Source organism: Lepidochelys kempii, chromosome 10 (genome assembly GCF_965140285.1).
Source record: "Lepidochelys kempii isolate rLepKem1 chromosome 10, rLepKem1.hap1, whole genome shotgun sequence".
In the NCBI taxonomy this organism is placed as follows: Eukaryota; Metazoa; Chordata; order Testudines; family Cheloniidae; genus Lepidochelys; species Lepidochelys kempii.
In genome coordinates, this window is record NC_136389.1 from 37995055 (window position 1) to 38022155 (window position 27101).

Below are 27101 nucleotides of genomic sequence, written 5' to 3' on the forward strand. Positions count from 1 at the left end.
CCTATAGAACCAGCTCACCACATACCTTTATATTCTGCTTTCAAGAGTTAGCAGGTATGCATGTGAGAGGAGGAGAGCTAGAATCAGACAGCTGCATCCCTCTGTGATCTGATCGGACCTCCAATCCTATCTACCATTGTACGATGCCACTGCTACTCCAGCCCTGCCCGCCACCCAGCTGTGCCAGTTCACCTTCAGCTTGGCCCCTCTGAAATAGTCTTGCAGTGTGCAAAACTGAAAGAGACCATGCCTTTTCAGAAAGCAGTGTGAAGGACTGTACGCTCAGGCCTGCTAGGAAATGCCTCATTGAGGAGGGAGAGAAGCGGCTGCGGGACTCTCTTGATCTGCTAACCTGGAACCTACGTACATGACATTTCTGGAGGAGGGCAACCACAACTTCTAGTGAAGATGTGGGTCTTCAGCCAGATTCACAGTGGGGCCGAGGCAGTGCTCCATGGAAAGGAAGCCGGGACCAGATACCCAATAGGGTGCACTAACAGCTTCTAATGGGACACTTTGGAGTAGGGCTCCTCATTAGCGTAGGCACATGCTCCCCTTTCCCCAATCAGCAGCATTCACTTCTGCAAGCAAGACTCCTGGGCAGGGCACAGACTGGGCTGGCCATCTGAGCAACAGTCGAGCAGGGTGGGCCTAGCAGTGGAGCAGATACAGAACACCAGGCTCCTCTCAGATCCAACTCTGCCTCCGCCTCGCTGTTATTCATTACTCTGCTACTTACCCCAGACATGCTGCCATCAGGACAGTAAATGTTAAATCAATCTGCCCCTCAGCCTTGTATGTTTTCCCCATGTTACCTCTGTATCCTGCCATTTGAGTCCTGGCAGAGATCAGCGTCCACTCAGAGTCATTAAGAGCAGGTGGCTATGCCGCTTACAGCTTTGTCCCAAGGAAGCATGACAAGCCAGCCAGAATGTGTTGTGGTGATCCATCCTGGTGTCCATGGCAACCTGATGGCTCATTCACTGGATGGGCTAGTGCCTACGGACTGAGCGCATCTTAGGGTACTTACATGTGCGCTGTGGCTCATAGAGGCTGCCATGACAGATGGGTTCGCCCTGGGAGGCTGGCTGGCCGGCTGCACTCCCACCAAGAAGGGCAGGACAGTCGTTGAGTCAGATGGACTGTGCCCATTGTGAATGGTTGCCTGGTCAATGTCGGAGAATTACAAGCATCAGCCAAGCACAGGATTCAAGATACCTTATTACACTGCAAGTGAGCCTAGAGCTCACGAGCACCTGTTAGAGCCTCAGTCATGCAGACTAGTGTCCAAGTGTGGCTCAGTCCTGACCTGCAGCTTCGTTCTTGGGTTCTCCCCTCCCATAAGCTCTACCAGTGCATCTCGCTGCCAACCTGCAGCACCTCCTGCAATCCTTGTCTCTCTCCTCCCTGCTCAGCTCTGCTGCTGCCCCTCAATCCTCCTCTTTCCTCTCCAGCACAGACCTCAGAATGAACAGAAGCTACCACCTGGGCCAGGGTCTGGAGCAATTGTGGGGACCAAACCTGTTCTTTAGAAGTCCAGAGAGCATGGGTCTCTGGTCCAGCTGGCAGTGCTCAGCCCAAAAACTCATTTCTGTCCTGCTCTCTTTTTCTAGATGTGGCACAGGTGTCGCCAGTTGCCGTGCAGCATGAGTCTGGGGCCACCAGTAAGACAAAGTCCTTGTCATGGTGTCCAAAGTGGGGGGAGTGCAGCTGCGGAAGCTTCCACCCACGCTACTGGTGGAGCCTGCGGGTCGGAGAGTACCTAGGATGCCTGCCCTCAAAGGACTTTCCCCTGCATGGGATAGGGCAGCCTTTCCCCCTCTGCTAAGCAGGGATAACTGAGGCACAGAGAAGTGAAGTGATTTGTCCAAGGCCATGCAGAGCCACAAACAGACCTCAAGGATCCTGAGTGGGCAAAAATCCAATCTGCTGAGGCAAAGGGGGAGGGGAGCCTTGGGCCTGAGTCACTAAGTCCATAGGCCTCCCATTGCATTTGCCAGACTGCATGAGGACAGCTGCAGTCCCCCCAAGCTGTCCCCATGTCCCCCGCACCTAACTCCATGGAGCAGGTCACTTGAGAGGGCACCTCATAGAAGCCCAGGATCTCCTTGTCCCTCCCGCGCACTGGAGCCTGGGTTCCCCACAGAGCCTTCTCCAGTTGGGAATGGGGGGAGCGTTACCAGCCCTTTCAGGCCAATTTAACTGTAACCTGATGGGTCGCTGCCTGAGCGGATCCCCAGTCTTGCTGGGCTGGAGAAGGGGTTTCTAGCCACAGAACAGCCAGTCTACCTCTCCCAGCCCCATACCTTTTTCTGGAGGTGGATAGCCCTGTCCACAATCTTCTTCTTCACAATTAAGGCTGGATTCCTGGCAGGTGGCAAGAACATCCTGCCCCTGCTGTTCAGCTGCTGCTGCACCATGGCTGGTGGGAGTGGAGCCGGGTGACTACCCACAGCTGAGGTCCGAATCCCAGAGCAGTCATCACCTGGATGGACAGACAGAGGAACCAGAGAGAGAAGCACCTTTAAATGAGACCCCTGAATTGAGTGCCAGCCTTTCCCCAGCCCCACAGGGGAGTGGGGCCCCTCCATCTATAGGGACTAAGTCCTTCCAGCTCCACCATGCACCTTCCCCCAACCTCAGCTATGCTCCAGGGCCTAAGTCCTGCCCAGCCTGCCTGGGTTTGGAAAACAGGGATATGAGCAGAGACCCTTGGTACTGCTCGGCAACTCACCAGGCTGCTTAGAGAAGTGGAGAGGCCTATCCAAGACTAATGGACAACGAATGAGAAAGCCAGGCCTTACTGTTAATAGGGGATAGCTGTGCCACTGGAGATGGGCCCATGGGCACTGCAGGCACCTTCCCAAACTGCTCACTATCCTTGCACAGCGACGTGACACTGATTATTTTGATGCTGTCCTTGCAGTCTTGGTTGTCATTGAGGTGTGGCTCCTTGCAGCTCATGGTGGCTCTTCCGGGGAGTGCTGGGGGCCTGGGACCTGGCTGCCTGCTGCCCCTGGGCTCTGCCTGCTTGTTCTGTTCAGTCTCATTTTCCTGCAGCAAGTTCCAGAGCTGCTCGTCCTCCCAGCCAGCCTGGTTGATGGCCGTTCTCCTACTCCCCCGGCCTCCGGCTGGTTGGAGATGGGAGGCTCCTGGAGGCTGTGCCGGCTCCACATTCTTACGCTTGAGGAACAGGTAAACAGCCTGCGGGGTCACCCGGATGTTGTCCAGCTCTAGGACCTTCTTGATTTTGCGGAAGCTCAGCCCAGCTTTGCGCAGCTCCACTATCCGCTTCTTGGCATGGTCGTCCAAGCGGCCCATCGCTCGATCGGCAGGATAAGGGGCATGGATCAAAGCCCCTCCCAATCTGCTTTTTTGTGCTAGTGTTCTGTAGCTACATCCTTAGTTGGGACTCCTGCTAGCACAGCCAGCTGGGCCATGTTCCTCCCACGAGGACCCGAGTGACATTACTCCCGTCCCAGAAGCCAGTTAAGGAGACAAGGTACTTGGTGGGTAGTAACAGAGCTAGTATCCGTGACACAAGAGGGCATGCCGTGCAAGTGAAGAGGTTAAGCCTCTGCTAGTTTTGTGTCCCAGGGCTGCCTACAGTAGTCATGGCCCTTTCTGGAGTCACCACAGCTCCAGACCGATAGCAGCTGTGGGATGCTGTCCTGGTCATCAGAGACATAGAATGATCTACTCGTTTCAGGCTTGCAAATCCTTGCGGGAGAGGAACAGGAAGGAAGTGGCACTGCAGTGGAGTGTCTCCCTTGTCAAAGTGGAAAGAGATTCAACTTCCAGCCCGTTGGAATGAGAGTGGCAGCCCATACATTCTGGGCCAGTCATGCCGAGCGGGGAAGTGGCAGGCTAAATCCAACTTGCTAGTGTTCCAGCTGGAGGGCTGGCATATGTCTCACGTACCAAACTGTGGATCAACTCCCCTGGGCTCAGCTAGCTGTCTTCAGCCTATAAGCAGAAGAAGAAAAAAGGGGTGGGGTGGAGTCAGGATCCTTGTGCAGCCTCTTCTCTGAAAGTTGTCGTTTAAACAAAAAAAGATCCTCTAAGCTCCTTTACAAACAGCAAGGAATGTTTCCCATCCACTAGGAAGCCCCTGTGCTATTTATCAGGTGTCAAGTCACTATTAAAAATTGTTTGTGCTATCCCAGGACCTTAACAAGGGCAATTGGCCTGGGCAGCCCAGGGCCTGTCATATCAGATGGGACTCAGTCACCCTGTTTGGTATTGAGTATGTGAACGCCCTTTTTGGGGGTTAGGTGGAGAGAAGACAGTAGGGGACCCTGCTAACTGCTGGGATGCCAGCCAGGAGCTGTTGTGACAGAGTTTAGGTTTCGGTTCTTGAGTGCACGTGGTACCCTACTTGCTGGAACTAGCCAGTTCAGAAATCAGTCAAATTCCACCCCAACAGCTGTGGCTCAAACCCTAACCAATGTTTTTGCAGCTGCTTACATTACTCATTGGTATGGAACTGCCCTGGTTCAGACAAGTACAGTCAGCAGAACCCCTAGCATCCAGTTGCCTGGCTTTCCTCTCATCAGACTCCAGTTAATCTCAGTACTACCACTGCCAGCTGACAGGCTTCCGTATGGAAGGTACAGCAGGGTCATTCAGGCAGGTCACAGCAGAGAGGCAGGGTCACACTGGAGCTCTGTAACCCTTTTCCTTTAAGCCACAAGACACCTTCAGTGAGCAAATCATCACTGTGTGCTGCTTCAGAGCCTTCCCTTTAGGTTATCAAGCTGTTCAGTTCTTCACCTTTGGGAAAAAAAACAAAAACATACAATTAACTAATTGTTGACTGTAGTAGAGAAGATCTCAGATGCATGTAAGTTCAAAGGCAAGTTGTGACATTCTATATCTTGGGGGAGTGTACTGTAACCCCCATATTCCTCACTTTCATATAATAGTGATCTTACATATAAAGCATGCCTTGTAAGGTGTCAGGGTTCCTTCCCCACTCTGAACTCCAGGGTACAGATGTGGGGGACCCACATGAAAGACCCCCTACGCTTATTCTTACCAGCTTAGGTTAAAAACTTCCCCCAGGTACAAACTTTGCCTTGTCCTTGAACAGTATGCTGCCACCACCAAACGTTTTAAACAAAGAACAGGGAAAGAGACCACTTGGAGACATCTTCCCCCAAAATATCCCCCGAAGCCCTACACCCCCTTTCCTGGGGAAGAATTGATAATAATCCTCACCAATTTGTATAGGTGAACACAGACCCAATGAAAAATCAATCAGGTTCTTAAAAGAAGAATTTTAATTAAAGAAAAGGTAAAAGAATCACCTCTGTAAAATCAGGATGGAAAATACTTTTCAGGCTATTCAGATTCAAAACACAGAGGATCCCCCTCTGGACAAAACCTTAAAGTTACAGAAAACAGGAATAAACCTCCCTCTTAGCACAAGGAAAATTCACATAAAACAAAAGATAAACTAATCCGCCTTGCCTGGCTTACCTATACTGCTTGCAATATTGGAGACTTGGATTAGGATGGGTTGGAGAAGATGGATTTCTGTCTGGCCTCTCTCAGTCCAAAGAGAACAAAACGTAAACAAAGAGCACAAACAAAACCCTTTCCCCCACCAAGATTTGAAAGTATTTTGTCTCCTTATTGGTCCTTTGGGTCAGGTGCCAGCCAGGTTAGCTGAGCTTCTTAACCCTTTACAGGTAACAGGATGTTGCCTCTGGCCAGGAGGGATTTTATAGCACTGTATACAGAAAGGTGGTTACCCTTCCCTTTATATTTATGGCATAAGGTATCAGAGGAAAGGTCATGATCTGCTGAAAGTCATTTATCTATCCATATATGTGTATCATTACTGCATATGAAGTTATGAGAATTGTAAAGTATGGTTGTCATTAAGGGTATGTCTACACTACCCACGTTACAGCGCAGCCACAGCAGCGTTGCCGCGGCACTGCTGTGACATGGGCAGTGTAGACATGCTTTATCGCTGGGGGAGAGCTCTCCCAGAGATTTAAAAAAAAAAAAAAACCACCCCTAACGAGCTGTGGTAGCTTTATCACTGTGAGCATGGCTCCTGGTGATAAAGCGCTGTCTGTACTGGTGCTTTTCAGTGCTAAAAATGTTGTTGCTCAGGGGGCTATTTTTTCACACCCCTGAACAACAAAAGTTTTAGTGCTGAAAGTGGCAGTGTAGACACAGCCTAAAACATGCTATAAATTGTGGGAATGAGCCAGCTATTAGCTCCCCAGAGGCAACAGCAAAGAAAGTAACCAACGCCCAGGCGGGGTGTGAAACAGCCCATCAATAGCCATTTCCCAGCAAGGGAGCTACAATGCAAAGACTCACCTGCAGGAGGCCCCACCAGGGGAATTGCTCAGCCTTGCTGGGAGAGAGTCAGCAATGCCCCACAGACATGCCTGGACTTGTGTTCTACAAGCACATGGACAGAGTAAAAAACAGAAAGTGGACACATACTGGGTCCGTCTCCGGCCCCCACCTACGCTGCAAGCAACCAAGACACTGAGAAGACAAGACTCCAATAGAGGAGACTGGCCCAGGTTTAAAGGACAAACCTGTATATTAAGGACCTCAATAGCCAGTGGGGTGAGAAAAAACTGCTTAAACTAGTTGCTGCCCAGTCTAATAGGGTTGAGAGTTTAGACTGCGTGCTTATTTTATTTTATTTTGGTAACCACTCTGACTCGTTATGCTTTAACTTATAATCACTTAAAATCTACCTTTATAGTTAATAAATTTTTTTGTTTATTCTACCTGAAGCAGTGCATTTGGTTTGAAGTGTGTCAGAGGCTCCCCTTGTGATAACAAGCCTGGTATATATCTATTTCTTTGTTAAATTGACAAACTCATATAAGCTTGCAGCATCCAGCGGGCATAGAATCATAGAATCATAGAATATCAGGGTTGGAAGGGACCCCAGAAGGTCATCTAGTCCAACCCCCTGCTCAAAGCAGGACCAATTCCCAGTTAAATCATCCCAGCCAGGGCTTTGTCAAGCCTGACCTTAAAAACCTCTAAGGAAGGAGATTCTACCACCTCCCTAGGTAACGCATTCCAGTGTTTCACCACCCTCTTAGTGAAAAAGTTTTTCCTAATATCCAATCTAAACCTCCCCCACTGCAACTTGAGACCATTACTCCTCGTTCTGTCATCTGCTACCATTGAGAACAGTCTAGAGCCATCCTCTTTGGAACCCCCTTTCAGGTAGTTGAAAGCAGCTATCAAATCCCCCCTCATTCTTCTCTTCTGCAGGCTAAACAATCCCAGCTCCCTCAGCCTCTCCTCATAACTCATGTGTTCCAGTCCCCTAATCATTTTTGTTGCCCTTCGCTGGACTCTCTCCAATTTATCCACATCCTTCTTGAAGTGTGGGGCCCAAAACTGGACACAGTACTCCAGATGAGGCCTCACCAATGTCGAATAGAGGGGAACGATCACGTCCCTCGATCTGCTCGCTATGCCCCTACTTATACATCCCAAAATGCCATTGGCCTTCTTGGCAACAAGGGCACACTGCTGACTCATATCCAGCTTCTCGTCCACTGTCACCCCTAGGTCCTTTTCCGCAGAACTGCTGCCTAGCCATTCGGTCCCTAGTCTGTAGCTGTGCATTGGGTTCTTCCGTCCTAAGTGCAGGACCCTGCACTTATCCTTATTGAACCTCATCAGATTCCTTTTGGCCCAATCTTCCAATTGGTCTAGGTCCTTCTGTATCCTATCCCTCCCCTCCAGCGTATCTACCACTCCTCCCAGTTTAGTATCATCCGCAAATTTGCTGAGAGTGCAATCCACACCATCCTCCAGATCATTTATGAAGATATTGAATAAAACCGGCCCCAGGACCGACCCTTGGGGCACTCCACTTGATACCGGCTGCCAACTAGACATGGAGCCATTGATCACTACCCGTTGAGTAGTAACTTAATCATAACTGGACACTGCAAGATGGAGGTTCCCAGGGTTGTCTCTGGAACCGGAAGTATTGGCTTGTGTCATTCGCTTGCAAGTAGCTGGGAGCATCTTACATGCCAGAGGCTGTGCGTGAATAGCCCAGGAGTGGGGGTTCTCACAGCAGAGCAGGGTAAGGCTAGCTCCCAGAGTCAAGGATTGGAGTGGCGTAGCAGATCACCGCTCCAGATAACACCAGAGGGGAATGTCACACAAGTGTAGATCTTCCATATACCCATCATAACAGTCTCAGGCAGGGACTCTAGAGGTAATACCCAAAACAGCAGAATAAACCATCACAAGTGAAGGGGAAGAGGAAATACTCTAGCAAGGGGCTCACCTACAGAGGCAGTGTGAGGTGAAATTGGGTGCAGAGGAATCCCCAAGTCACCAGTATTGGGTGCCCTCAAGTTAAGAGTGCAAGGCTTGGATTTTTATCTGAGCAGGGGTTGATTAAGACTATATTGGACCAAAGCACCACCAAAGCTTTGTATGCTCGATCTCAAGCTTGTCAAGAAAGATACCCCACAATTAAATTGCATTGCCCCACCACCAAGATAGCCATACAACTCCCAGACGCTGCCCATCTCCCCTGCACATCCCTCCTCCAGCTCTCATCTTGGTGAGACCCAAGGTTGTTGTAAGAAGCTCCCTACATCCAGCTTCTCCTTTCAGAATGATTAAAAAGTCTACTATCCTCAATGGACACATTTCCACTGACTTCAGTGGGCCTTGGCTCAGGGTGCTGCTGGGACAGGGGCCAGTTGCACAACATGCTGCTTGCTGCTCTGAGGGTCCTCCTCAGACCACAGGGCCAAGATCCTACGAATCTGAGACTCCCACCTGAATCCTCCCCATCTCCCACACGTGGGCCGCAGAACCAGACTACAGAGGCTATGAGGTCAGACGCGCTGGCCTGGGGAAGGGGAGAAAAGGAATGAGGGGGTGCGTGCACTCACATGTGCACTGCTATCACAATGAACAGTAGTAGCAGGCAGCCAGTTTTGCCTTCCCTGCGACCTGGCTATTCTCCCAGTGTTATCTGGGCCAGCTAGTTGCCTGCAGGGAACTCTGATAAGATCAACTGCTGTTATTTTGTTTTAAAAGTGTTGTTCTCTAATTTAGCTGCCTTAATGATGGAGAACCCAGGCTCATTATGACAGCCTGGCATCAGGAGCAGGTGGGACATGTGGGAGCAAAGCAAGAAGTGGAGGGGAGAGGGGCAAGGATGGATAAGACCCAGAATTAACGTATTGACACTTTGTTGTTAGCAGCACACAGGGCTTTTTTTAAAAGCATTGGTTTCAGAGTCATTTCCATCATCCCTCCTCCCCCCAGCATTTTTGTAACACTACTCGGCTTAGAGCAGTGGTTCTCAGAACTTGTGTACTGGTGACCCCTTTCACATAGCAAGCCGCTGAGTGTGACCCTCCTTATACATTAAAAACACTTCTTTATATATTTAACACCATTACGAATGCTGGAGGCAAAGCAGGGTTTGAGGTGAAAGCAGACAGCTCGCAACCCCCCCCATGTAATAACCTCACAATCCCCTGAGGGGTCCCAACCCCCAGTTTGAGAACCCCTGGCTTAGAGGGCATGCCTGGTTTTCTCCTAACAAGAGATATTAGCAAGCTTCTTCATTATCGTGGACATTTCTAAGGCAACCACTTCAAGTGGCAGCCACAAAGTGAACATCAGCTCTTTTCATGAGCTGTTGCCAGACTGGCATGTGTTTATTAATGCAGATCCTTTGGTCTGCCAAGAAGGCAAGCGATTATTGCATATTATCCAGGGAAAGCCACAGGGAGAAATGGAGTCTCCTTGAACCTAATTTCAGAGCAGTCACCATGTCCCTCTGAGTTTTACTCCCTCCTTTGTGAGACCAAGAGGAATAAACTAGATTCAAGAGGTGTAGAATATATTCCAATCTGGAATTGTTTACAACTAAAAACCATCCACACACTGTTGTATGCACTTGGTCCTATTCACTGGAAAGCGGAGGGAAACCAAACGCCCCTCTTTGTACAAGGACTTGCTTACATGCCATTATTAGCTTCAGACCAGAGAGGGTCAGCCTTTGCCATACTAGGATCCCTCCCTAGTAACTCGGACCTCCCTGCCCTTTAGCAATATGGGAAGAGCAGAATGGCTGCAAAACTCCCTAACACCAGTTCACACCCCCAAGGTCAATAGCCCCTGCTCTAGATGGGGGAACAGTTACTCTGTTCAAGTATCTTCTAACCAACAAGACCTGAACTCCAGTCACAGAAGTGTGCTCTAGCACCATCTAGTTAACTCCCCTTGCTGCAGGGCTCACACCTCTTACAGTAACTGGAGTCCAAAGACATCTGCCAATCAGCAAGAACTCCCCACAGCAGGATAACTCATGGTCTTGACTAAGCCACTAACAACTCATGCATTGGATTTATCCAGACTCCCTGCATGAACAGGGACAGGGAACAATGAGGAGGAACAGTAGAGTTGGTAATTCCACAGCTTCCGAATTCCTTGGAGAAGCTTCCCACTTTGTACTATCCCACTCAGGGGCCTCTCTTTCCGGTCATTAGTGCACGAGAGTTGCCTGCCTTTACCATTAGTTCCACTCCTGTTCAGCCAAACGTACCTGGGTAGGAATCTCTCTCCCCCCAACACATTATGGAGAATTCACTTTGGGGCTAGCTTCAGATGACTCAGGCATTCATTCTTTGGAGACACCTTTGGACTACTCTTGTTTTACCAGCGCCTGTAATAAGTAATTGAATCAGCATTTAGATTTCCCATTGACCAGGAAGCTCCAAAGTCATGATCAGTTGGTTGTAGTTTCAAGTGACTTTCTGCTTGTGAAAGCTGCCAACATGACATCCTTGCGGACTGGAGTCCTCTCTGGAAAGAGTGCAGCACAGACAACAGTAGTGCAAGCTCTTTCCATACTGCCCTGTCAATATTCTTCAGGGATGAGGTGAGTGTATGCCTCTAAGGATGAGAGGCTAGGTCATTCTCCGTGTTCCATTTAGACTTTAGCCTTTGTGCAAAGATTAACAGGACTACAGTAATTGGTTCTGTGATGGTGGTTTATGAATGTGGGCTCTTGTGCACTAGATACTGGACCAAGCCCCACAGATGTCACACAAGCCACTGCAAAGCTGTCAGATGGTAACAATTTTTGGTTCCTTACTAAACTGAGCCAAATTCAGACCAACAAACAGGAGGCGAATGGTTGTAGATCCCATTCTGTTCTGGCTAGTTTTAGGTGCACTATACAAATTGCACAGCAAGACTCTGGCTATTTTACTGCTCCTGCTCAGGAGAGGAAAACAGGCTTGCTCTTTCCTCACTAGACAATAACCTAGGTATTTCGAGTCTGTACTTTAACAGCTCTGATCTGCCTTGTTTTCTGTTTAGCCTTTGTTTATATTGATCCCTCTGCATGCTTCCAGCTTTTCTTTATCAAAAAAGCTGCACATTTGCAAGGGCTGAGTTCTCCACATCATTTTTGCTGACAGAGCTACGGCTGCTCAGGGCACAAAGGTTACGTAACACAACTGACTGAGTTACACATTTATTAAAGAGACCTTTACACTCCTCCACCATGATCCTTCCAGAGGTTCATTAATTTCTTAGCTTTTTTCTTTTTGGAACAGAGAAAATAAACTTTTTAAAAAGAAGGTGGCTTCCCTGACCTGCAGTTTTGAATTTGCTGGAGTTTCCATTAGAAAACTCCCTCTAGTCTGGTTTTGTGGTCCCACTGTTAGAGACAATGCCACTTATTCATGGAGGCTAGGGAAGCATCACTGACTAGTGATTTCATTTACTGTTAAACGTAGGACACCTTGTCTGATGTTAAGCCATGTTTGGATTCCAGTGTTCCCACTCCCCCTGGCATCTGAAACTCATCACGGCCAATGACATACATTCTAAGCCGAAATCAAATATGTTGCTGGAAAACAGGTTTAGTATCATGCAGAAATATACAGAGTCCCTGGAATTGCTGACACAGCTCTCGTTTCCAGAGTAGAAGAACTCCATATAGTTTACACTGTGTGGGTCTTTCAAATCCTACAAAGCAGAGGTCTTGTCTACTTTAGATGGATATTAAAGGTCCCATGGCCCTTTTTAACAGCAGAGTTTTGGCACAGTGTATTTGACCAAAACACCCCTCTTTTTCACTTACGAGGCTATGTTCCATAGAGCTGCATTTCAGTTGTAAATAGATAAGGCCTGATCATGCAATCAGGCATGTGCAGGCAAAACCCTGTACCCATGCAGAGCCACATTAACAGGATTTTATGGGGGAAGTAAGGATCCCTGCCACACACATCCATCTGCAAAACTGGGAGCCATATTCTGTAAAGCACTTTGGATCCTTTTGGGATGAAAAGCACCTGTAACACTCAAAACAGCTTGCCTTTGTGCAACTTCCAAGTTTCATCCGTCAGAGAAGTTTACTTTATTGCAAGACCTTTTACAGCTGACTGGACATACGCATTTTATGTCAGCAGTTATATTTTGTGTTAAAGTCATCTAGCAGCCCTGGTGACCCAAGGAGTTAAATTCCAGATTCCCAGATAGCTATGGGGTACTTATCCAGCTGCCAATTTTACATCTGGATAAACTTACTTCTCCCTTCTGTATTTACAGCTTCTGATAAATTTATAACACTTTATTCCCCTAGGGTACACAAGGCTACTAGTATGATTCTGAGCTCACTACAGCAGTTTGCCACTGGTGTAAATCGTTTTACTTTAGTGGAGTCACTCCCAATTTCCATTGGTGTGAGCGAGGGAAGAATCAGAGCCTACATATTTCCCCTGAAAACAGAGAGTAGCACTGCAACACGATGGTCTGGCTACCATATACTGCATGCTTTCAGGATGGGCAAGAGGATGATGGCCCTAGCATCAGTTCCCCAAATTAGCGGGGTAGGTATGGGACCTGGCTCAGCTGTTTGAGTGGGGAATTCTTCAGAGCACACCGGCAGCCACTGACACAAGATGGCTAAAGTGGGTCAGACCAAGGTCCATCTAGCCCAGTATCTGGTCTGCCAACAGTGGCCAATGACAGGTGCCCCAGAAGGAATGAACAGAACAGGTAAAACCAAGTGATCCATTCCCTGTCGCTCATTCCCAGCTCCTGGCACAGAGAGGCTAGGGACACCATCTCTGCCCGTCCTGGCTAATAGCCATTGATGGACCTATCCTCCATGATCTTATCTAGTTCTTTTTTGAACCCTGTCATAGTCTTGGCCTTCACAACATCCTCGGGCAAAGAGTTCCACAGACTGACTGTGCGTTGTGAGAAGAAATACCTCCTCCTGTTTGTTGTAAACCTGCTGCCTATTAATTTCATTGGGTGACCCCTAGTTCCTGTGTCATGAGAAGGAGTAAATAACACTTCCTATTTACTCCACATCAGTCATGATTTTATAGACCTCAATCATATCATCCCTTAGTAGTCTCTTTTCCAGGCTGAAAAGTCCCAGTTTTATTAATCTCTCCTCATACAGAAGCTGTTCCATACCCCTAATCATTTTTGTTGCCCTTTTCTGAACCTTTTCCAATTCCAATATATCGTGCAAGGAGCAGCACTGCTGAGCTGCAGATCACTTGGCTAAAAAAAGTGTTGCAGCCATGCAGAGGCCTGTCTATAGAGAGATTTAACAAGGGCAGGGAGACTCAGTCACTCATTCTTGGAGGTATACCATAAAATCATATACCTCCCTAAAAAGAAAAGGAGTACTTACGGCACCTTAGAGACTAACCAATTTATCTAAGCATAAGCTTTCATGAGCTACAGCTCACTTCATCGGATGTTTATGCATATTACTTTATGGAAGTAAGGGTGAAAGAGTTGGAAGTAGAGGTGGTGTTCTCTTTGATCCTTCAGTCAAGGGTAAGGGCCCAGGCAGAGACAAATGCATCCTGGAGGTGAATGCCTGGCTGCGAGGATGGTGTTGCCAGGAGGGCTTCAGGTTCCTTAACCACAGGATGCTGTTTCAGGAAGAAGGACTGCTAAGCAGAGATGGGGTCCACCTATCGAGGAAGGGAAAGAGCATATTGCATAAAGACCGGCTAACCTAGTGAGGAGGGCTTTACACTAGGTTTGAAGGGACAGGTGACCAAAGCCCACAGGTAAGTCAAAAACATGGAGACCTGGGAGAAGGGTCAGAATTTTTTTTTATGGGGGGAGGGGAGGGGAGAGCATTGGCTGTTATAGCAGGGACAAATGAGAGACAAGACAGAACTTGGAGGGGAAATTAAATCAGTATCTTAGATGTCTATACTAATGCGAGAAGTATGGGGGATAAGCAGGAAGAACCTGAAATGCTAGTAAATAAACAACTATGACATAGCTGCATCACAGACTTGGTGGGATAATACATATGACTGGAATATTGGTATAGAAGGGTACAGCTTGCTCAGGAAGGACAGGCAGGGAAAAAAGGGAGGAGGTGTTGCTTTATATATTAAAAATGTATATACTTGGACTGAGGTTGAAATGAAAATAGGAGACAGACTTGTTGAAAGTCTCTGGATAACAATAAAAGGGGTAAAAAACAAGGGTGATGTCATCATAGGGGTCTGCTACAGACCACCTAACCAGGAAGAAGAGGTGGATAAGGCTTTTTTAACAAAATCATCCAAAGCACAGGACTTGGTGGTGATGGGGGGACTTCAACTACTCAGACATCTGCTGGGAAAATAACACAGCAGGGCACAGATTATCCAACAAGTTTTTGGAGTGTATTAGAGACAATTTTTTATTTCAGAAGGCGGAGAAAGGTACTAGGGGAGAGGCTGTTCTAGATTTGATTTTGACAAATAGGGAGGAACTGGTTGAGAATTTGAAGATGGAAGACAGCTGAGGTGAAAGTGAACATGAAATGATAAAGTTCATGATCCTAAGGAATGGAAGGAGGGAGAACAGCAAAACAAAGACAATGGATTTCAAGAAGGCAGACTTTAGCAAACTCAGGGAGTTGGTAGGTAAGATCCCATGGGAAGCAAGTCTAAGGGGAAAAACAATTGAAGACAGTTGACAGTTTTTCCAAAGAGACATTATTAAGGGCACAAGAGCAAACTGTCCCACTGCACAGAAAAGACAAAAAGTGTGGCAAGAGACCACCATGGCTTACCCAGGAGATCTTCAATGATCTAAAAATTAAAAGAGTCCTACAAAAAGCGGAAACTCTGTCAAATTACATAGGATGATTATAACCAAATAACACAAGTATGTAGGGACAAAATCAGAAAGGCCAAGGCACAAACCAAGATCAAACTACCTAGAGACATAAAGGGTAACAAGAAAACATTCTACAAATACATTAGAAGTAAGAGGAAGACTAAGGACAGAGTAGGCCCGTTATTCAATGAGAGGGTGAGGAAACAACAACAGAAAATGTGGAAATGGCAGAGGTGCTTAATGACTTCTTTGTTTCGGTTTTCACCAAAAAGGTTGGTGGTGATTGGACGTCTAACATAGTGAATGCCAGTGAAAATGAAGTAGGATCAGAGGCTAAAAGAGGGAAAGAACAAGTTAAAAATTGCTTAGACAAGTTAGATGTCTTCGAGTCACCAGGGCCTGATGAAATGCATCCTACTCAAGGAGCTGACTGAGGAGGTATCTGAGCCATTAGCGATTATCTTTGAAAAGTCATGGAAGGCTGGAGAAATTCCAGAAGACTGGAAAAGGGCAAATATAGTGCCAATCTATAAAAAGGGAAATAAGAACATCCCAGGGAATTACAGACCAGTCAGTTCAACTTCTGTACCTGGAGAGATAATGGAGCAAATAATTAAGCAATCAATTTCCAAACATCTAAAGACAAGAAGGTGATAAGTAAGTGTCAGCATGAATTTGTCAAGAACAAATCATGTCAAACCAACCTGATAGCCTTTTTTGACAGGGTAACAAGCCTTGTGGATAGAGGGGAAGTGGTAGACGTGGTATGTCTTGACTTTAGTTAAAGCTTTTGATACTGTCTTGCATGACCTTCTCATAAGCAAACTAGGGAAATGCAACCTAGCTGTAGCTACTCTAAGGTAGGTGCATAACTTGATGGAAAACCGTTCCCAGAGAGTAGTTACCAGTGGTTCACAGTCATGCTGGAAGGGCGTAATGAGTGGGGTCCCGCAGGGATCAATTCTGGGTCTGGGTCTGGTTCTGTTCAATATTTTCATCAATGATTTAGATAACGGCATACAAAGTACACTTATAAAGCCTGCGGATGATACCAAGCTGAGAGGGGTTGCAACTGCTTTGGAGGATAGGATTAAAATTCAAAATGATCTGGACAAACTGGAGAAATGGTCTGAAGTAAATAGGATGAAATTCAATAAGGACAAATGCAAAGTACTCCACTTAGGAAGGAACAATCAGTTGCACATATACAAAATGGGAAATGACTGTCTAGGAAGGAGTACTGCGGAAAGGGATCTGGGGGTCATAGTGAATCATAAGCTAAATATGAGCCAACAGTGTAACACTGTTGCAAAAAAAGCAAACATCATTCTGGGAAGTATTAGCAGGAGTGTTGTAACCAAGACACAAGAACTAATTATTTCGCTCTACTCTGTGCCCGATTAGGCCTCAGCTGGAGTATTGTGTCCAGTTCTGGGCACCACATTTCAGGAAAGATATGGACAAATTGGAGAAAGTCCAGAGAAGAGCAATAAAAATGATTAAATGTCTAGAAAACATGATCTATGAGGGAAGATTGAAAAAAATTGGGTTTGTTTAGTCTGGAGAAGAGATGACTGAGAGGGGACAGGAGAACAGTCTTCAAGTACATAAAAGATTGTTATAAAGAGGAGGATAATAAATTGTTCTCCTGTAGTACTTAAGACAAAACAAGACTTAATAGGCTTAAATTGCAGCAAGGGAGATTGAGATTGGACATTAAGAAAACCTTCCCATCAGGGAAGTTAAGCACGAGAATAAATTGCCTAGTGAGGTTGTGAAATCTTCATCATTGGATGTTTTAAGAGCAGATTAGACAAGCACCCGTCAGGGATGGTCTAGAATTAGATAATACTTAGTCCTGCTTCAGTGCAAAGGGCTGGACTAGATGACTTATCAAGGTCCCTTCCAGATTTATGATTCTATGATCCTGGTCACACATTTTTATTTACAAATCCAAGGAAACCCACCCCTCTCCCCTCCAGCTGCTGGAAGAGAAGTGCAGTCTCTTTATGTGTCCCTCCATTCTGATCTCCTGGCTGAAAACAGAGTAATTAGAGGGCATTCTGCTACTATACCCCTCTCTCAGCCTCCTTTATAGTGAGTGGTCCTACTACCCCCAGCTGCTCAGGTATTCCTGGCAATGGCAGAGTGACCCTGACCAGTTCTTGTCAGTTTTGCTGCTTTCCCACAGGGTTCTAAATAGCATCAGCAAAAACTGGCAAGACTCCAGTCATTCTGCAGCAGCTTGGGAAAGCTCTGAGCAGCAACAGCAGACCTAAAGACGACAGCACTGTGCTGGTTTCTACTTGATTCATATTTGGAAGGTTTTCTTGCAACCAAAAGGGCGAAAAAGACTTTAAAAATGAAATATTACCATCAATTTCTGAGTAACTACACACCTGGGAAAGCCTCCTACTAATGCAGGTGAGTGGACTGGTCAGGCTTGCATAGAAATGCACCTCAGAACAGCTCTGGTAGCACTGGGCAACAGCACAAGTCCTTGTGTAACAGCTCCATTTACAACTATACCTTTTGAGGTTACAAGTGCTTTGTCCCTATTTCAGAGGCTGCTGGACACAGTCTTTAAGGGTATGGGGATTTCCTAGCAGTTTACCTGGATGATGTTTTCATCTACAGTACTGACTGTAGATTCATAGATATTAAGGTCAGAAGGGACCATTATGATCATCTAGTCCGACCTCCTACACAATGCAGGCCACAGAATTTCACCCACCCACCCCTGTGAAAAATCTCTCACCTATGTCTGCGCTATTGAAGTCCTCAAATCGTGGTTTATAGACTTCAAGGGGCAGAGAATCCTCCAGCAAGTGACCTGTGTCCCATGCTACAGAGGAAGGTGAAAAACCTCCAGGGCCTCTTCCAATCTGCCCTGGAGGAAAATTCCTTCCTGACCCCAAATATGATGATCAGCTACACCCTGAGCATATGGACAAGATTCACCTGCCAGATACTACAGAAAATTCTTTCCTGGGTAACTCAGATCCCACCCCATCTAACATCCCATCACAGGCCATAGGCCTATTTACCATGAATATTTAATTACCAAAATCATGTTATCCCATCATACCATCTCCTCCATAAACTTATCAAGTTTAATCTTAAAGCCAGATAGATCTTTTGCCCCCACTGCTTCCCTTGGAAGGCTATTCCAAAACTTCACTCCTCTGATGGTTAGAAACCTTCATCTAATTTCAAGTCTAAACTTCCTGGTGGCCAGTTTATATCCATTTGTTCTTGTGTCCACATTGGTACTGAGCTTAAATAATTCCTCTCCCTCTCCGGTATTTATCCCTCTGATATATTTATAGAGAGCAATCATATCTCCCCTCAACCTTCTTTTAGTTAGGCTAAACAAGCCAAGCTCCTTGATTCTCCTTTCATAAGACAGGTTTTCCATTCCTCGGATCATCCTAGTAACCCTTCTCTGTACCTGTTCCAGTTTGGATTCATCCTTCTTAAATATGGGAGACTAGAACTGCACACAGTATTCCAGGTGAGGTCTCACCAGTGCCTTGTAGAACGGTACTAAAACCTCCTTATCCCTACTGGAAATACCTCTCCTGATGCATCTCAAGACCGCATTAGCTTTTTTCCAGCCATATCACATTGGGGGCTCATAGTCATCCTATGATCAACCAATACTCCAAGGTCCTTCTCCTCCTCCGTTACTTCTAATTGAGGCGTACCCAGCTTATAACTAAAATTCTTGTTATTAATCCCTAAATCCATAACCTTACACTTCTCACTATTAAATTTCATCTTATTACTATTACTCCAGTCTACAAGGTCATCTAAATCCTCCTATATGATATCCCGGTCCTTCTCTACATTGGCAATACCTCCAAGCTTTGTATCATCCGCAAACTTTATTAGCACACTCCTACTTTTTGTGCCGAGGTCAGTAATAAAAAGATTAAATAAGATTGGTCCCAAAACTGATCCTTGAGGAACTCCAGTGGTAACCTCCCTCCAGCCTGACAGTAGGACCCGTTGTAGTCTCCCCTTAACCAGTTCCTTATCCACCTTTCAATCTTCATATTGATCCCCATCTTTTCCAATTTAACTAATAATTCCCCATGTGGCACGGTATCAAACACCTTATTGAAATCTAGGTAAATTAGATCCACTGCGTTTCCTTTGTCTAAAAAAATCTGTTACTTTCTCAAAGAAGGAGATCAGGTTGGTTTGGCACGACATACCTTTTGTAAAACCATGTTGTATTTTGTCCCATTTACCATTGACCTCAATGTCCTTAACTACTTTCTCCTTCAAAATTTTTTCCAAGACCTTGCACGCTACAGATGTCAAACTAACAGGCCTGTAGTTACCCGGATCACTTTTTTTTCCCTTTCTTAAAAATAGGAACTATGTTAGCAATTCTCCAATCATACGGTACAACCCCTGAGTTTACAGATTCATTAAAAATTCTTGCTCATGGGCTTGCAATTTCGGGTGCCAATTCCTTTAATATTCTTGGATGAAGATTATCTGGGCCCCCCCATTTAGGCCCATTAAGCTGTTTGAGTTTCGCTTCTACCTCAGATACGGTAATATCTACCTCCATGTCCTCATTCCCATTTGTCATGCTACCATTATCCCTAAGATCCTCTTTAGCCTTATTAAAGATTGAGGCAAAGTATTTGTTTAGATATTGAGCCATGCCTAGATTATCCTTGACCTCCACTCCATCCTCAGTATTTAGCGGTCCCACTTCTTCTTTCTTTGTTTTCTTCTTATTTATATGGCTATAGAACCTTTTACTATTGGTTTTAATTCCCTTTGCAAGGTCCAACTCTACTTGACTTTTAGCCTGTCTCACTTTATCCCTACATGTTCTGACCTCAATAAGGTAGCTTTCCTTGTTGATCCCTCCCCTCTTCTACTCCTTGTAGGCTTTCTGCTTTTTCTTAATCACCTCTCTGAGATGCTTCCTCATCCAGCTTGGTCTACAACTCCTGCCTATGAATTTTTTCCCCTTTCTTGGGATGCGAGCTTCCGATAGCTACTGCAGCTTTGATTTAAAGTAATCCCAGGCCTCCTCTGCCTTTAGATCCATAAATTCTTCAGTCCAATCCACTTCCCTAACTAATTTCCTTAATTTTTGAAAGTCAGCCCTTTTGAAATCAAAAACCCTAGCTGCAGATTTATTTTTGTTAATCCTTCCATTCAGTTTGAACTGAATTAGCTCATGATCACTTGAACCAAAATTGTCCCCTACAACCATTTCTTCTATGAGGTCCTCACTACTCATCAAAACCTAATCTAAAATGGCATCCCCTCTAGTCGGTTCAGCAACTACTTGATGAAGGAATCCATCAGCTATCGCATCTAGGAAAATCTGAGCCCTAATATTATTACTAGCACTCGTCCTCCAGTCTATATCTGGGAAGTTAAAGTCTCCCATGATCACGCAGTTTCCATTAGTATTTACTTCATTAAAAACATTAAAGAGGGCTCTATCCATATCCAAATTAGATCCCAGCGGTCTATAGCACACCCCAAGCACTATCCCAGGGGAGGCTCTAGTAGTTTTCTTCCCCAATATAATTTTTGCCCAGACGGACTCTGTCTTATCCATTCCACCGCTTCTTATTTCTTTACATTCTATCTCATCATTGATTTACAATGCTACTCCACCACCTTTACCTTTGTTTCTGTCTTTCCTAAACAGGACATATCCTTCAATACCCACAGTCCAGTCAAGACAACTATTCCACCATGTTTCTGTTAACCCTATAATATCTGGTTTCACTTCCCGCACCAGTGGCTCTAGTTCCTCCATTTTGTTACCTAGGCTCCTTGCATTGGTGTACAAACATCTTAATTTTTGCTGTTTGGCCTCGCTCATATTCTGTACCTGATTAGGCCAGTATGACCTATTAGACTGGTATCCACACTGCCCTTCCTCCTTATATCCATTCTCTTACCCACGGCTGTATCCTTTCTTACTTTGTTTTCTTCCCTCTCAATGCTAAAATCCGGCGTGGAGATTACTTGGATATCTCCCAACCATCTCCCCCAAATTCCTAGTTTAAAGCTCTCTTAATCAGTTGTGCCAGCCTCCATCCTAGAAGCCTATTTCCTTCCCTACTCAGATGAATGAGTACCGACTGATTGGAAAACATTAAGTACTGTATCTGGAGAAAGAAATCAAAAAGATCCAGCAAGCTGCTTGATGCTGTTTCAGGGAAAGGTGCACAGGCTCAGGATGCTTCCGATGAAGTGAGCTGTAGCTCACGAAAGCTTATGCTCAAATTAATTTGTTAGTCTCAAAGGTGCCACAAGTCCTCCTTTTCTTTTAACAGGTGAGTCTAAGTTTGTAAGTGTAAATGATAGCAGTTGATGTAATAAACTGCCAGTTTCCCAAAAATATTTTCAGGAAACCCAGCTGTTTCAGGGGATCTCCACTTTGCACTTGGTATCTTCCCTGTAAGAGTCCAAATAGTCAGAGATGAAAACATTTCTTTGAATCAGTACTTCTATCTTCTTTCTGCAGATAATCTGAGAAGTGTTTTTACCTACTACCTGGCTCCTTGCTTTGAAATTAGCATTTCCTGGTACAGCCATTAAGTCCTTCATTAACGTTGCACAAGATTTCTTTGAGGAGTAATTTTAATTACAGGATTATACATAAATACAAATGTTTTTAACAGCAAACAACAATTGTTCATTAGCTTTCATGATGTCTATAGGTCAAATACCTTCTGATGTTCACAAACACACACTCTGATCTAGGATTATCTAATTACAGGATATATGTAGTGTATATGTAATATGATAGCAAACAATAGGATATAGATAGGTGAAAACAATACAATTAACATCTCCTTTGATCTCAATTAACATGAGTGAATTAGTCTATGCATATTATTACACTTAACATTTCTTTGATATTCATACACAAGTGAATTGCCCTATGGCTTTGGCTTGAGCTGACCTGTCAGTGTCACAATGTCCTAAACCAAATCTTGGTTAAACTGTAGATGAAAAACAGACCAAGCTCATCAAGAACATTTGCAAATACAGACTTTATAGAACAGAGATGAAGTCCTTTCTGGGTTTGGTAGTCTGGCACTGGCAATTCTTTAGCACAGTTCTCCACTTCGCTGTGCTTTTAGTCAAGTTATACTGTGGAGACAAAGAGCTAACAAAATGGAAAACATCCAAGCCCAAAGAGAAGTCTGTGCAAACATTCTGTGTTACAGAGTCCTGATTTTCTCTGCAGAATTAGTTATTCAGCTGCTTTAGGAAAAGGCCTAGGAGCAGGTTTGTTACAAGAGCAGTTGGCTGGTTGAATGAAGATGGTGCTCTTATCTGAGCCATGCTGGCTCACTCTCTGCTAAGGGAGAGCATCATAACAAACAATGACAGGTTTCAGAGTAACAGCCGTGTTAGTCTGTATTCGCAAAAAGAAAAGGAGTACTTGTGGCACCTTAGAGACTAACCAGTTTATTTGAGCATGAGCTTTTGTGAGCTACAGCTCACTTCATCGGATGCAAACAATGTCACTTTTCTGTCAGCCTTCAGTATGTCAGAAGAAGAACAGACTTCTGGCTAAGGCACAATACTTGGAAGAAGGATAGGTTCCATTCCTGACTCTGCTACAGTCTCTCTCACCTTTGAGAAGTTGTTGGGATTCCCTCCGAAATCTTTTCCACTTGGCTAATCCAGAACACCTTCACACAGTTCTGGGAGAATGCTCCATCCAGTTCTCTGGGATCCAAACACTCAGCTTGACTCCAGATCATCACTAAGGTTACTTTATTAGGCATAAAGAAAAGGAGTACTTGTGGCACCTTAGAGACTAACCAATTTATTTGAGCATGAGCTTTCGTGTGGCATCACCTGGTGATGCCACAATTCCAAATTAGACCCCACACTACACAGTTTATATACTTTTTTCCTAGCTACTAACATCTCTACTTTTTTAATCTAATTGGTTTGGACATCGTATGGATCATGTAAGGACCAATCGCTTTGCACATCATGTAAGGACCAATAACTTATGTTTTCACCTTATCTACATTTCATGTTTATCAATTCACACTGTTCCCACTTATCTCAACTAGACTGAAAACACAACCTCCAGCACACAGTCTGTCACACCTTATTTACAATCTTGTACTCAAATCAAACTATATGCAAGTTTACTCATGCCCAGCAAGATCTATGTCTACACAAGTCAATCTCTCCGTGCTTCACTTGCACAGTCTGTACAATGGAGGATAGTACTTCCCTATTTCACAGAAGTTTGGCTAAAATAGTTTTTTTTTTAAAAAGCATTAAGATACTCTGAAACCTGAAGTAACAGCCGTGTTAGTCTGTATTCACAAAAAGAAAAGGAGTACTTGTGGCACCTTAGAGACTAACCAATTTATTTGAGCATGAGCTTTCGTGAGCTATAGCTCACTTCATCGGATAAATTGGTTAGTCTCTAAGGTGCCACAAGTACTCCTTTTCTTTTTAAGATACTTCAATCTCTCTGGACACTCGATTTCTGATCTCAAAGTGACTATCCTTCAACAAAAAAACTTCGAAAACAGACTCCAACAAGAGACTGCTGAATTGGAATTCATTTGCAAATTGGATACAATTAACTTAGGCTTGAATAGAGACTGGGAGAGGTTGAGTCATTATACTAAGTGAAACTATTTCCCCTTGTTTATTCCTCCCCCCCCCCCCCCCCCACTGTTCCTCAGACTGTTCCTTGTTAACTCCTGGAAATGTGCTGGAAATGGCCCACGTTGATTATCACTTCAAAAGGTTTTCTCTCCCCCCACCCCACTCTCCTGCTGGTAATAGCTCATCTTAAATGATCACTCTCCTTACAATGTATATTTTTTCATGGTCTGTGTGTATGCATAAAATCTCCTCACTGTACTTTCCACTTTATGCATCCGATGAAGTGAGCTGTAGCTCACGAAAGCTTATGCTCAAATAAATTGGTTAGTCTCTAAGGTGCCACAAGAACTCCTTTTCTTTTTGCGAATACAGACTAACACGGCTGCTACTCTGTAAACAGAAAGTGTAAAACATCTTGAGCCTACAGAAAAAAGGTTATGATCTTTACCTTGTATGCTTTTACACAACTGTGAGAAACTTTATTTGCTCAGTAAGAACCACTGATCTTAAAGTTAGGCCATCTAACATCACAGGTCAGAAAGAAAGCAAAATTCCTGCCAAAAGAAGTTGATATCCTGAGACACAAGAGGTTGTGGGCCAAAAGGCCCAGCAATCCAGCAAATCCACCATGTCTGTCTGTCTGACCAAGGCAAACCCAAAAAGTGCCCTAGGAAGACTGACTACCTACTATTGACCTAGCTTAAAAATGCTACTATAGCTTTAAGCCTCCTAATTTCCCCCATCTGTATGTGGTTCTGAAGCAGCTTGGAGAATTTAAAAATAAAACCACCACCCCCCCCCCCACACCTCTGACTTATTGTGTGTCCTGCAAAGGTCTAAAAAAATGTAATGCTTGTTCCTTGTGTTGGGATCAGGAGGTTTAATATTCAGCAAGCATATTCCTACAGAGGCAGGGCATGCTTTATAAAGGTCACTGAAAAACCATTTTAAAGCCCAGATCCTAAACAAACAAACTGGTGCTGATGCACTCTCACCCATGTACAGTACTAGAAGTTAGAGGTTTGTTTGTTTTTGAACTAGCAGCAAGACTGTGTTGCAAGGATCAGTTTTAAACCATGATGATATAGGTGGATAAAAATCCAGGGATCAGAGTCTACAGTTAAAAAGATGTTACAACTTCTAGGTAAATTCTGATTTTTCACCAAGTTGACAGTGTCGGAAGGGTACAATGAGGGGAGAGGGAAACCAAGAAAAAACTCTTGTCTACAGTTTCAGACCTATGTGCTTAACGCCCAGGTGTGCAGTCATTGCAAATAGGGGCCCATCTCAGTTCCCTTCAGTGACAATTTGGTCCCATTATGACACATGCAATTAAGATGAAAGGTTTCCAGCTTCCACAGCACATAGGTAAAATCTTCCCCACCTTGCAGTTTGTTTACTGCTAACATGACAGGCGATTGCATCCCATAAAGCCAAATGCCCATCTCACCCCATTAGCACATGTGGAGAGAGTCACACACCTCTGATCTTAATTTAAAAAAAACAAAAACAAAACACAGGGCCTAAAGTGCCTGCAGTGAATGGAAACCATCAGCAATGAGATGCTATATGATGAGATGGCACCAGGATGCAATCTTTGTGCAATAGGCATGGTGCTGCATAGTCCAATAGAACAAAGCCATGTATTGGGCAAGTGCATCTTTCCACCATCCACTTCATAATAAAATAAACAATCAAACTTGAGTGCTTCAGCATGCGGTACAATTGAAGCACTAGCTGATTATCTAGGTACTTTATAGTTTTAGGAGACCCTTCTCTATAAGCATCTCCATGCCACAGTGATGGGGTATCCTCTAACTAAAAAGATAGACATAAAAACAGAGCACCTGGTCACATGACACAGTCATAGTTCACGCTTCTGTGGCACTCTATAAACATTAAGAACATAAGAACCGCCACACTGGGTCAGACCAGTAGTCCATCTAGCCCAGTATCCTGTCTCCTGACAGTGGCCAATACCAGATGCTTCAAAGGGAATGACCAGAACAGGGCAATCATCAAGTGACCCATCCCAGATGCAGGGAATGGATAGGGGGGACACCCAGAGCATGGGGTAGCATCCTTCACCATTTTAGCTAATAGCCATTGATCCTCCAATATCCTCCGGTCTGGCACTGGCAATTCTTTAGCACAGTTCTCCACTTTGCTGTGCTTTTAGTCAAGTCATACTGTGGAGACAAAGAGCTAACAAAATGGAAAACATCCAAGCCCAAAGAGAAGTCTGCACAAACTTTCTGTGTTATCCAATATCCTCCATGAATTTATCTAATTCTTTTTTAATTCAGTTATAGTTTTTGCCTTCAGAACATCCCCTGGCAAGGAGTTCCACAGGTTGACTGTGCACTGATAAATCTTAACAGCACCACTCCCTGTCCCCCTCTGTAAAGAAGGTAGCAGTCAGTATTGTTGCCTACATTTTATGGCTAGGACAAGCGAGACAGAGAGATAAAGTGATGGGCACGAAGCCACAGAGGCTGAATTAGCAAACCGCACCTCCCGCTCCCCCTGTCCTCCACACTGCCCCTCTGATTTCTGACCCCGCGCTGACACTGACTCCCTACGTGAAGCGGGGCATGTCACGGCTCGCAGGAACCCGACCCTCAGATATCTACAACCAGGGCAGCAGCAGGGACCCCCCACGTATAGCCACCACACCGCTCTCAGGAGACACCCGGGACTACAGGGACCGGAGCCAGCGACCCCAGCCAGCGCGCAGGAATCCCGCCGTTCGAAGACACAGCCCCAGGCGCAGCCAGCGAGGCAGACAGCTCCCTACCCAATGCCGGTGCCTTGGAGACGCGCCCCCCATCACCCCAGCCCCCCGCCACGCCCCGTTAGAACACGGAAGCGCACGCACCATGCGTCCGGCCCCCCGTCTCTGCGCACGGCGAGTAGGAACGAGCCGGCCCCCCCGGAGCCGCGGCCAGCCCGGCTGGGCTCCGCTAGCGAGGCCCCCACTGCCCCTTCTCCAGTATCCAACTCGGCGTGGGGCTGCAGCAGTTTGAAAGCTCCTGCGCTCTTTGTTTGGTTGTGGGGAGAGCCAGCAAAGGCTGCTGGGAAGGTCCCTGGAGGAGGTTTTACTGCGAGGGGAGGGGCGCAGCTTTAACGCTTTCAGGGACAGCGCTTCTGCGAGGTTCTTCCACCGTTCCCACGCCAGAAACGCGGGGCTCGCTAACCCAGCCGCTGGCCTGGGGCCAGTGCTACATCCAGCAGATGGAGGTGCAAGAAGCCCTTCCGTGGGCAGCTCTGGGGTAATCTGTCCTTCCCCTCCTGGTGTCTCATAGTGAGAGATGGGC

At 45.6% G+C, this 27101-nt stretch overlaps 1 protein-coding gene across 9 annotated transcripts in view; it reads right to left on the bottom strand.

Moving 5' to 3' along the window:
- Window positions 1–26900, bottom strand: part of LOC140918468 (uncharacterized) — an 85906-nt gene extending 59006 nt beyond the window's left edge. Inside the window, exons 1-8 of one of the 9 annotated variants that reach the window (XM_073362935.2) lie at window positions 26663–26888; window positions 10586–10705; window positions 6340–6423; window positions 5310–5386; window positions 4468–4773; window positions 2805–3966; window positions 2307–2485; window positions 1031–1165 (exon numbers count right to left, since the gene is read on the bottom strand). In XM_073362935.2, coding sequence (XP_073219036.1) covers window positions 1031–1165; window positions 2307–2485; window positions 2805–3321 — 831 coding nt within the window. In that variant the 5' untranslated portion in view covers window positions 3322–3966; window positions 4468–4773; window positions 5310–5386; ... (1 more) ...; window positions 10586–10705; window positions 26663–26888. The other 8 variants (XM_078854617.1, XM_078854618.1, XM_073362936.2 and 5 more) reach the window with 8 other exon arrangements.
- Window positions 26901–27101: the final 201 nt, after the last annotated feature.